Source organism: Ruditapes philippinarum, unplaced genomic scaffold (genome assembly GCF_026571515.1).
Source record: "Ruditapes philippinarum isolate M1 unplaced genomic scaffold, ASM2657151v2 ctg1498_1_1_1_1, whole genome shotgun sequence".
NCBI lineage: Eukaryota > Metazoa > Mollusca > Bivalvia > Venerida > Veneridae > Ruditapes > Ruditapes philippinarum.
In genome coordinates, this window is record NW_026862112.1 from 1 (window position 1) to 12,914 (window position 12,914).

Genomic DNA, 12,914 nt, shown 5'->3' on the forward strand with positions numbered 1-12,914 from the left:
AGTGCAATAATTATTATAGTGTTAAGTTATTTTATCAACAAGATCTTTAAATACATGTAATTAGCCTTTAAGGCCTGTTGTTGAGTTGTTACGGTCAAGTAATTTAAATAGATAAAAGAATTGCTGTGATGATTTGTTTCAATTGTCACAGAGTCCAATCTCAATCTTAAAACTATTTTACTGGGAGAGAGAGAGAGAGTTAGGTCAGTGGGGTTTTCAATACTGACACAATTGATTAAACTTTAATCTGTAATTATATATTGCTGGCGTGATAAAATAATGAGAAATATTTGTAAGTACATGTACATCTTTAACTGTAAGAACATTTTTGTATCATTGCAAGACAAATATGCTTAAAATGACTGTGACATTTTTATGACTGAAACAGTCAACACAACAAAAAACATATAGTCAGTGCCATAATACCATTATATATAAAACCTAGGTAAATAACAGTCAATGGAACATTTAAAAATGCTTAAAACAGATAAACATGATTGTGTGAATTCATCTCTTTAAATATTTTTAATAATAACATGTGTACCTGGAATATTATACGTAATTGTTTCAAGTACATGTATATCAATACTATATGAATATATATATTTTTGTGCCCCCATTATGGGGGGGGGGGGGGCATTTAGATTTACCCTTGTCCGTTCGTCCGTCCAACTTTCCGGGCTATAATTTAAGAGAAGTAGGGGCCATCTAACTGTAAACAGAACAAAAGAGAACAATTAGAGTTCATTCCGTAACAAAACAATAAGGGGCCATTGCCCTCTATTAAACAAAAAAAAAAATAACAAAAGAAATAGCCCTTTAGTCCATTTAAGTGGCCCATCCGTCCGTCCATTCTCTTTTTGTGTCACACGTAGCTAAAAAAGTGATTGACCTAGAGTCATGAAACCTTACAGGAATGTTGATCAGCATGTGTAGTTGTGCACCTGGGTATTTTTGTGTGGATATATTTAGTATTTTTAGAGTTATTGCCCTTGACTTAGTAAAACTTCCAAATTTTCAACTTGTGTCACACGTAACTCAAAAACTATTTGACCTACAGTCATGAAACCTTACTGGAATGTTGATTAGCATGAGTAGTTGTGACCTGGGTATTTTTGTGTGGATATATTTAGTTTTTTTAGAGTAATTGCCCTTGAATTATTAAAAATTTCCAATTTCAACTTGTGTCGCACGTAACTAAAAAAGTATTTGACCTAGCGTCATGAAACCTTACAAGAATGTTGCTCAGCATGTGTAGCTGTGCACCTGAGTATTTTTGAATGGATATATTTAGTATTTTTAGAGTTATTGCCCTTGACTTAGTAAAAATTTACAATATTCAACTTGTGTCGCATGTAACTCATTAGGTATTTGACCTGAAAGTTTACAAGAATGTTGCATAAGCATGTGTACTTATGCACCCTGGGGTTTTCTTGTGGATTTATTCAGTAATTGTAGTATTTGCCCTTTACTTAATAAAAGATCTTCTCTGTTGGTCTTTAAGGTGTTTTATAAAATACAACAACTGCTTTAACTTACAGCCTTTTGAATTCAAATTCAAATATTTCAGACAATTAGATACTAAAGTTTTTCCACTGTTACGATTCTTAATAGAAGTCCCCTTGTTCAAATGCAACAGTCTTGCAGAAAGAACTTGGCTTGCATCCCTTGAACATCATGGACTAGACAGTGTAGGCTTATGATGTTTAATATGGTATAAAGGTAATACAATTAAATTTAACGAAATTGTTGTATTGATATACCTTTTTTCAAACATTTTAAACATAATATAGATCTATAAAAAAAAGAAGCAAATACAAAATTTTAGTAAATGACCTGTAAATATGTTTAAATAAAATTTAATAGTCATACAAAGTAATTGATACCATGGCAATATATGACATAAGGTTACAATTCTTGATAGAAAAACAAGTGTTTCAGTTCTTGATAGCCTGAAAACAATGTTACAGGAAACAAGGGCCACAGTTCTTGATTGCTTGAAAACAAGGGTCACAGTACTTAATTGATAGTTTGAAAACAAGGGCAACAGTTCTTGAAATAGTTTGAAAACAAGGGCCACATGTAGTTCTTGATAGTTTGAAAACAAGGGCCACATGTAGTTCTTGATAGTTTGAAAACAAGGGCCACATGTAGTTCTTGATAGTTTGAAAACAAGGGCCACATGTAGTTCTTGATAGCTTGAAAACAAGGGCCACAGTTCTTGATAGCTTGAAAACAAGGGCCACAGTTCTTGAAATAGTTTGAAAACAATGGCCACAGTTCTTGATAGCTTGAAAAACAAGGGCCACAGTTCTTGATAGCTTGAAAACAAGGGCCACAGTTCTTGATAGCTTGAAAACAAGGGCCACCAGTTCTTGATAGCTTGAAAACAAGGGCCACAGTTCTTGATAGCTTGAAAACAAGGGCCACAGTTCTTGAAATAGTTTGAAAACAATGGCCACATGTATTCTTGATTGCTTGAAAACAGGGGCCACAGTTCTTGACAGTTTGAAAACATTGAGGGCCACAGTTCTTGATAGTAAAACAAGGACAATGCAAGAATGTTAGAGGTTTAATCACTGCAAAAAATTGGATGCAAATCTATGGCATTGATACGGATCTTTAAATCTGTGAAGAAATGTTTTATCCTGAATATAAAACAGGAAGAAATATCATAGTAATTCTAAGTGTTTTTTTTTCCTCAATATTCCTTGACATAAATCCAGCTGAAATGGTATTTATTCTAAATGCCCGCTTACATGTTTTATAAGATAACTCTTTGCTCGGAATGTACGGTCACATAAATCACATTTAAATTTGCCTCCCTTTGCTGCGTGTACATGTGTTTTTAAATGCCTTGTAAGATTAGAGCTGATACTAAATGAGTAGTCACAAATATTACATTTATATGGCTTTTCTCCTGTATGGATTCTCATGTGCCTTACAAGATTTGGTTCAAAACGAAATGATGCATCACAAATATTACATTTAAACGGCATTTCTCCTGTATGAATTATTTTATGTTTAGTAAGATAGCCCTTGTCTCTAAACACACTATCACATATACTACATTTAAATTGTTTTTCTCCAGTATGTATCCTCTTATGTCTTTTAAGATTAGTTCTATGACTGAATGACTTGTCACAAACATCACATTTAAAAGGCTTCTCTCCAGTATGTGTTCTTTTATGATCTGTAAGATATTTATTAAGACTGAATGAACTGCCACAAAAATTGCATCTGAATGGTTTATTACCTGTGTGTACACTCATATGTACCTGAAGATCATTCTTTTCTCTAAATGCATGATCACAAATACCACATTTAAATGTTTTTACATCTGTATGTGCTGTCTGATGTCTTGTAAGATATTGTTTGGAAACAAATGACATTTCACATACATCACATTTAAAAAGTTTTTCTCCTACATGTACTTCTGTCATATGCCTGCGCAGAGTCTTGAGGGAAATGTTACAAACATCACATAAGAATGATTTTTCTTCTGTATGTACTGTCATATGTGACTTAAGGTCACTTTTTTCTCTGAATGTGTTATCACATACATCACACTTAAATGTTTTTTTCCCAATATGTTTTCGTTGATGTCTTTTAAGATTAGTATTCAAGGAAAATGACATGTCACAAACGGCACATTTGTAAGGTTTTTCTCCAGTATGAATCCTTATATGTGTCTTAAGGTCACCACTAAGCCTGAATGTGCTATCACATGCATTGCACTTGAATGGTTTCTCCCCTGTATGTAATCTCTCATGTCTTTCTAGTTCACATTGATAATTAAAGGAATTGTCGCAATTATCACATTTAAATGGTTTATCTCCAGTATGTATTCTCATATGTATCTTAAGATTGTATATACGACTGAATGTTTTATCACATATATCACATTTAGACATGTTTCGTTCTAATTCCTCTAACTGCTTATTTTAATATTCAGTTAATTTCCTATGCATTCATCTTGATGGTGAATTTCAAATTTCCTAAAGTTGAACATCCACACTGAAAATAAATAGATTGTTTAGAAAAGAAGAGATCGAGGAAAAAAACAAAAAAGCATATATATTTAATGTATGCAAATTACAAGTTTAAAATAACGAGGAATATTCGGTATCTCCTGTCCGCCACCAACGGTGCACTAGTGGCATTGATTTGACTTAAACTATAAATAACAAGGCCACAAGCACAGGTCTTTTCCCGCCACTGATATGACTTTTGTATAACAAAGTTAGATACAAACCAGTGCATTTTATAAATGATAAAAGTGGCCGTTTTAGCTATATGATAATGCATTCAAAACACGATTAGGCATATTCTATTAAATTAACAAAAAATAGTATCATGATAATAAACTTACCTTTTAAAAATGTAAACCTCAAGTAGATCTAACACGATGAAAGTATATAAAAGCGAACACACACTGTCCTAAAAAGATAATAAATTTTCATGATTGATTGCACAGGATATATAAATTTAACTCCATTCAACCCATTGGGTGTTCATCTTTCAAAGTGAGGTTACTGTTGTATGACGGACAGAGCATCATGATCAAGAAAGTATGTACCATAAAACACTGCGTTAAATTTTGTTTTCATTTATCCACGGTACTGTACAGGATCATAATGGACATAAGTCGTGCAAATTTTGTATTACAAGTCTGATAATAAGATATTTTAAATTGACTACTCCAATAATATTGAAATATCCCGATAGTGAATAAGTTACTGTAAAGTTGTCGCCCTTTATTATATATTCGCCATGATCTAGAAAATAGAACTGTACACAGTATGCAATTAATTATTAGAAAGAAACAGACTTGTTTGGGTTTTAAAACAATGGAGACAGGTATAACATTAAATAGAGTGATTGTTAACTATGCTTATTTACTCACGACTTTACTGGCATGCGAGCAGTGCTTGCTACTAAAAATTAAAATCGTAAAACTTTACCTGTTTACTAAAATAAACTGTAAAAAATTATTTTGCCTTTAACAGTTAATAAACATACAACCACACTGACACTTAGATTTTGTTTCGTTCATACTTACATTTGCTTGAATTAATATCAATTTTTTAAGATGAAGCGTTTAAACGTGAAAATATGGGTACTGCTTCTGTAGTAGAACTGCTCACATGCCTGTTATTAAAGTCATGATTGACTATATTATACAGTGTGTTTTCTAGAAATTCAATAATAGGGGTCAATTATTCCTGATAGAAATACTGAGGAAGAGGATTGGGGGGGGGGGGGGTTGGCAATTCAAGAGCAAGGGGTGCCAATATAAAGTGTAATTGCAGAAAATTTAATGTTGTTTATATTTAACCAGGATTTGTATGTAAGAAAATGAAAGGTTAAGGTAGATTTTTTTTTATTTTTTTTTTTGGGCGTCGGCATATGATCTATACTGTCTTGGTGTAAGATAAAACACAAACCAAATGAAATTATAACTAACATTATACAATCTCTAATTGAATACATTACCTTTCACATTTAAATACATGCATATACATTTAATGCATTTTAAAAGTTTAATGATGATGTTTTATTTCTATTTTCAGTCAGAGAACATTAATGAACACAGTGACGTTATCGTAAAGAACTCTGATTTGGATTTCAAGTGTTGTTATCAACTGTACATGGTATTAAGGTTTCTTAGTTGATGATTTTGTTAATGATAAAAATAAATTATATTGTGTATTTTTATGTGACAGTCATGCTAAAAATAGATAGTTTTAAATTACCAATATTTTGTCTTATTAGTTGATATAATGATCATATAGATTAGACAAAATTAAAGTGTGTTATTACTTAATTTTGTGGCAACGGAACCCATTCTAAGCAGACTGTTAATTTTGTTTCAGGTTTCCTAGGAATATTACAATCACAAAAGATCAGTCTGGAAAAAGGAATATAAAACTACAATGTACTTACAGATTACTCAAATAGAAACAGATTGTTGGCGTCCACGCCGAAGCAGTACGCCCTTATGGAATTTGAAATCAGATTTTGTGAAAGGGCTATTGCAACTTCTCCAGCCTTTTCGTCAACCATAATAGCCGAACATTCTGATTGGTATGAGTGTTTGATTATCAAAAATATGTAAAATGAATAGCGAACTGGAAAATTTCGCAATGTAAACATATTCAAATGAAATGATCTTATGATACTTTGGAAGACATTTGAAAGTTCCCACTAGCGAAGGAAGAAATTCATTTGTGTTTCTATGTATAATGGATTATTTGCTCAAGAAAACATATCATGGAAATGCACAGTCGTGGAAAGAATTTTGAGTGCAGTATCTGCAAAAAAAGCATTTTTTCAAGAGTTCTATGAAAAGGCACTTGCATGTTCATGAGAAGACTTTGTAAATGTGATGTATGTGAGAAAGCATTTATTCAAAGAATAATCTAGATGTTCATATGGTGAAATTCATTATAAGGAAAAGTGATCCATAAATGTGAATATTGTTAAAAAGGTAATATGATTAAAGGGTAGTTTAAAAAGACATCATGATTAGTGCATACAGACCCTGAGAGGAAAATTTAAATGTTGACATTTGTGACGCAAGAACTATGTTTCCAAGCATGGTTTGAAATACACATATGTTGATACATACAGGGTGAGAAAAACTATATCTGTAGTGTGTGTGAAAGGTCGTTTTCTTTAAAAATGCCAGTTTGGTAGGACATATGAGAATACACACTGGTGAGAAAAGATTTTTTTTGTAGTGAATGTGATCAAGCGTTTCTTTATAAGATTTCTTTGGGGTTGCGACATATATAAAACACACACACACTGATGAAATGAAATGTATAGCAAATTTTGATGTGATTAATGTTCATAGATTATTAATAAACTATAGAAAATAAATTATGTGTACATAAAAAATGTGATGTGATTAATGTCTTCATTATAGTAGAAATAAAATTTCGGAAATAAATGATTGTTGCATTTGTAATAATTGTTATTAATTGATAGAATACAAGATAATATGATAAATGTTGGATGTGCGGTTGCGTAAAAGGTTTACTGTCAACACAGTTCAATAAGTAACATTACTGTACCTATATATGCACGTCAAAAACATGCAAAGTAATTCCTGGGGTCATTGACAACTTGATTGCACGTCTTGAATGCAACATCCGTTCAGATGTACTATACTATATTGAATCATGCAGTCCATACTGCTCCTAATCTGCCCTCCTAACCTAGAACCAATTACAGCTAGAAGGGTGTACTAGATCAAATTGTGACCAGCGGTAAAAAAGAGTGGCACATTATGTTTATTTTTTTTAGTGAATATGATAAAGCCGTTTCTTTATAAGATTTCGGTTTTATGCGACATATATAAAAACACAACACACACTGAGAAATGAATTTATAGCAAATTTGATGTGATTAATGTTCATAGATTATTAATAAACTTTAGAAAATAAATTATTGTACATAAAAAATGTGATGTGATTAATGTTCATAAATTAGAAATAAAATTTCGGAAATAAATGATTGTTGCATTTGTAATAATTGTTATTAATTGATAAATACAAGAAATATGATAAATGTTGTATGTGTGAAAGGTTTTGTTTCAATAAGTCTTATGCCACAAAAACATGCAAAATGGGTGATATTGAAATGCAGTTTTACATACAGTTGAGGTCACACTAAATGCCCTAAGCTTGTACCACACATTACAGCTAGAAGTGTACTAGACAAAATTGTGACCAGGTTAGAGTGCGCATTATTATCCCCCGCCGAAAAGCCGGCGGGGGATATAGAAATAGTCTCTGTCTGTCCGACCTTCCGTCCATCCAACATTTTTGTCCGGCGCATATCTCTAAAAGTATTTGAGTTATCAACTTGAAACTTCATAGGTGGATAGACCTTATTGAGGAGGAGTGCAGTGCACAAGAATGATAACTCTACCTTGCATGATTTTTGAGTTATTGCCCTTTGTTATTTTTCAAAATTGATTTTTGTCCAGAGCATAACTCCAAAAGCCTATGAGATATCAACATGAAACTTCATAGGTGCATAGATCTCACTCAGGAGGTGTGCAGTGCACAAGAATGATAACTTACCTTTCATAATTTTTGAGTTATTGCCTTTTGTTATTTTTCATACTTAATTTTTCACCTGAGTGGAGCATAACTCAAAAAGTGTTTGAGATATCAACATGAAATGTCATAGGTGGATAGATCTTATTGAGGAGGAATGTTGTGCGCAAGAATGATAACTCTTCCCTATACAATTTTTATATGCCCGAAAGGGCATATTATGTTATACCCCCTGGCGTCCGTCTGTCTGTCTGTCCGTCCGTCCGTCCGTCCGTCCGTCCGTCCGTTAGCAATTTGGTTTCCGGAGCATAACTGAAGTTCCATTTGGCCCACAATGTTAAAACTTCATAGGATGATTGTCCATATTGGGGAGAAGATCCCTATTGATTTTGGGGTCAAAAGGTCAAAGGTCAAGGTCACTATTACCTTAAAACTGAAAACGGTTTCCGGAGCATAACTTAAGTTCCATTCGACCTACAATGTTCAAACTTCACAGGATGATTGTCCATATTGGGAAGAAGACCCCTATTGATTTTGGGGTCACAAGGTCAAAGGTCAAGGTCACTATGACCTTGATACTGAAAACAGTTTCCGGAGCATAACTTAAGTTCCAATTGGCCCACAATGTTCAAACTTCATAGGATGATTGTCCATTATTGGGTAGAAGACCCCTATTGATTTTGGGTCAAAAGGTCAAAGGTCAAGGTCACTATTACCTTAAAACTGAAAACGGTTTCCGGAGCATAACTTAAAGTTCCATTTAACCCCACAATGTTCAAACTTCATAGGCATGATTGTCCATATTGGGGAAGAAGACCCTATTGATTTGGGGGGTCAAAAGGTCAAAGGTCAAGGTCACTATGACCTTGATACTGAAAACAGTTTCCGGAGCATAACTTAAGTTCCAATTGGCCCACAATGTTCAAACTACATAGGATGATTGTCCTTATAGGGTAGAAGACCCCTATTGATTTTGGGGTCAAAAGGTCAAAGGTCAAGGTCACTATTACCTTATAACTGAAAACAGTTTCCGGAGCATAACTTAAGTTCCAATTGGCCCACAATGTTCAAACTACATAGGATGATTGTCCATATTGGGTAGAAGACCCCTTTTGATTTTGGGGTCAAGGTCACTATTACCTTATAACTGAAAACAGTTTCCAGAGCATAACATTAGTTCCATTCGACCCACAATGTTCAAACTTCATATGATGATTGTCCATATTGGGTAGAAGACCCCTATTGATTTTGGGGTCACAAGGTCAAAGGTTAAGGTCACTATGACATTGATACTGAAAAATATGTTTCCACGCATAACTTAAGTTCCATTTAACCCACAATGTTCAAACTTCATAGGATGATTGTCCATATTGGGTAGAAGACCCCTGTTGATTTTGGGGTCAAAAGGTCAAAGGTGAAGGTCACTATTACCTTGATACTGAAAACAGTTGCCGGAGCATATGTTAAGTTCCATTTTGGCCCACAATGTTCAAACTTCATAGGATGATTGTCCATATTGGGTAGAAGACCCCTATGATTTTGGGGTCAAAAGGTCAACGGTAAGGTCATCCTTACTAAAAAAAAAAAATACTTTCGGGCATATAATGCTCCGCCTAGCGGTGCTCTTGTTGAGTTATTGCCCTTTGTTCTTTTTCATGCTATTTTGTCCAGAGCTTATCTCAAAAAGTATTTGAGGTATCAACTTGAAACTTCAAAGGTGGATGGATCTCATTGAGGAGGAGTGCAGTGCTTAAGAATGATAACTCTACCCTGCATTATTTTTGAGTTATTGCCCTTTGTTATTTTTCAAAATTGATTTTTGTCCAGAGCATAACTCAAAAAGCCTTTGAGATATCAAAATGAAACTTCATAGGTGCATAGATCTCACTCAGGAGGTGTGCACTGCACAAGAATGATAACTCTACCTTTTATAATTTTTGAGTTATTGCCCTTTGTTATTTTTCATACATAATTTTTCACCCGAGTGGAGCATAACTCAAAAGTGTTTGAGATGTCAACATGAAATGTCATAGGTGGATATAATTTATTGAGGAGGAATGCTGTGCAAAAGAATGATAACTCTTCCCTGTACAATTTTTTAGTTATTGCCCTTTGTTCTATTTCATACTATTTTGTCCAAAGCTTATCTCGAAAAGTATTTGAGGTATCAACTTGAAACTTCATAGGTGGATGGATCTCATTGAGGAAGAGTGCAGTGCACAAGAACGATAACTCTACCCTGCATAATTGTTTAGGTATTGCCCTTTTTTAGCTCACCTGTCACAAAGTGACAGGGTGAGCTTTTGTGATCGCTTTTCGTCCGGCGTCCGTCCGTCCGGCGTCCGTCTGTCGTCCGTCGTCCGTCCGTAAACTTTTGCTTTAAATGACATCTCCTCATAAACCACTGAGCCAATTTCATCCAAACTTCACAGGAATGTTCCTTTGGTGGTCACCTTTAAAAATTGTTCAAAGAATTTAATTCCATGCAGAACTCTGGTTGCCATGGCAACCGAAAGAAAAATCTTTAAATATCTTCTTTTAAACAACCATAAGAGCTAGAGCTTAGATATTTGGCATGAAACATATTCTAGTGAGTGTCTACCAAGTTTGTTCAAAAAAAAGCCCTGGGGTCAAAATTGGCCCCGCCCAAGGAGGTCATTGATTTTCCCTATATGCATATTGTAAAAACTTAAAAAATCTTCTTTTAAAGAACCCAAAGAGCTAGAGCTAAGATATTTGGCATGAAACATCTTCTAGTGAGTGTCTACCAAGTTTGTTCAAATAAAAGCCCTGGGGTGAAAATTGGCCCCGCCCCGGGGGGTCATTGATTTTCCCTATATGCATATAGTAAAAAACTTAAAAAATCTTCTTTTTAAAGAACCATAAGAGCTAGAGCTTAGATATTTGGCATGAAACATCTTCTAGTGAATGTCTACCAAGTTTGTTCAAATAAAAGCCCTGGGGTCAAAATTGACCCCGCCCAGGGGGGTCATAGATTTTCCCTATATGCATATAGTAAAAACTTAAAAAAATTTCTTTAAAGAACCCAAAGTGCTAGAGCTAAGATATTTAGCATGAAACATCTTCTAATGAGTGTCTACCAAGTTTGTTCAAATAAAAGCCTGGGGTCAAAATTGGCCCCGCCCCAGGGGGTCATTGATTTTCCCTATATGCATGTAGTAAAAACTTAAAAAATCTTCTTTTAAAGAAACTCAATAAGCTAGAGCCTAAGATATTTAGCATGAAACATGTTCTAATCGGTGTCTACCAAGTATGTTCAAATAAAAGCCCTGGGGTCAAAACTGGCCCCGCCTGGGGGGGGGGTCATTGATTTTCCTTATCTGTGTATAGCAAAACTTAAAAATCTTCTTTGAAAAAACCCAAATAGCTAGAGTTAAGATATTAAGCATGAAACATCTTTAAGTAAATATCTACAAAGTTTGTTCAAATAAAGGCCGGGGGTCAAAACTGGCCCTGCCCCAGGGGTGTCATTGTTTTTAACTATATGTGTATAGTAAAAAACTTTAAAAATCTTTTTAAAAAACCCAATGAGCTAGAACTTAGATGTTTAGCATGAAACATCTTCTTATGGGTGTCTACCAAGTCTGTTCAAATAAACAAATAAAAGCCCTTGGGTAAAAATTGGCCCGGGGTGGGGGGGCCTATATACAGGTGAGCGACCTCAGGGCCATCATGGCCCTCTTGTCTTTATATGTGTATAGCAAAAACTTAAAATCTTCTTTGAAAAAACCCAAATAGCTAGAGTTAAGATATTAAGCATGAAACATCTTCTAGTAAGTTTCTACAAAGTTTGTTCAAATAAAAGCCCTGGGGTCAAAACTGGCCGGGCCCCAGGGGTGTCATTGTTTTTAACTATATGTGTATAAAAATCTTCTTTTAAAAAGCCAAATGAGCTAGAGCTCTACCAAGTTTGTGCAAATAAAAGCCCCTTGTGTTAAGTTGGGGGGGGGGGGGGCATATACAGGTGAGCGACCTCAGGGCCATCAATGGCCCTCTTGTTTATTTTTCAAAATTAATTTTTTGTCCAGAGCATAACTCAAAAAGGCCTTTGAGATATCATTATGAAACTTCATAGGTGCATAGATCTAACTCAGGAGGTGTGAAGTGCACAAGAATGATAACTCTACCTTTTATAATTTTTGAGTTATTGCCCTTTGTTATTTTTCATACTTAATTTTTTCAATTCAATTTTTTTCTCAAAAAGTATTTGAGGTATCAACTTGAAACTTCATAGGTGGATAGATTTTACTGAGGAGGGATGCAGCACACAAGAATGATAACCTACCCTGCATTATTTTTCAGTTATTGCCCTTTGTTTATTTTCAGCCATCAGTATTCACATAGGTTTCAAATCTGTAATCACTATAGCCATCAGTTTTCATTACCAAAAGACCTCTTAAAATGGAATTATTCTGCTCTACTACATATACATTCTTCCAATGAGCAAACACATTCGGCGGGGGATGGCCATGTTGACATGGCTCTTGTGTTTAATGGCATTGCAGTTAATCAGGGGATAAACTGTTTTAGGTGAAATTTAAAAAAAAAATCTTTTCTGATATATTTATTATATAAAGATTGTTTTAAATCATCAGTTTGTATATTTGAGTAAGATGACTAAGATATTATTAAGAAATATTGATTTGGAACTGTAAATATTTTTCTCATTGTTCTGTAGAATACACATAGTAACCCCCCTTGTTAATCCTGATTTTCTTTTGCATTTTCTGTGGTATACATGACTGTGTGAAAATTTATTCAGTTTTCAATTGTGGAAAATATGGGCTATTTATATTTTGAGAAACGGAATTGAATAAACATTGG

General features: G+C 34.1%; 1 protein-coding gene across 1 annotated transcript; it reads right to left on the reverse strand.

Moving 5' to 3' along the window:
* Positions 1-2,378: 2,378 nt before the first annotated feature.
* On the reverse strand, positions 2,379-3,451 carry LOC132717972 (zinc finger protein 454-like). The gene has a single exon (XM_060701580.1). It carries the CDS (start codon positions 3,441-3,443, stop codon positions 2,739-2,741), a length of 705 nt encoding a protein of 234 aa, XP_060557563.1. The 5' UTR covers positions 3,444-3,451; the 3' UTR covers positions 2,379-2,738.
* Positions 3,452-12,914: the final 9,463 nt, after the last annotated feature.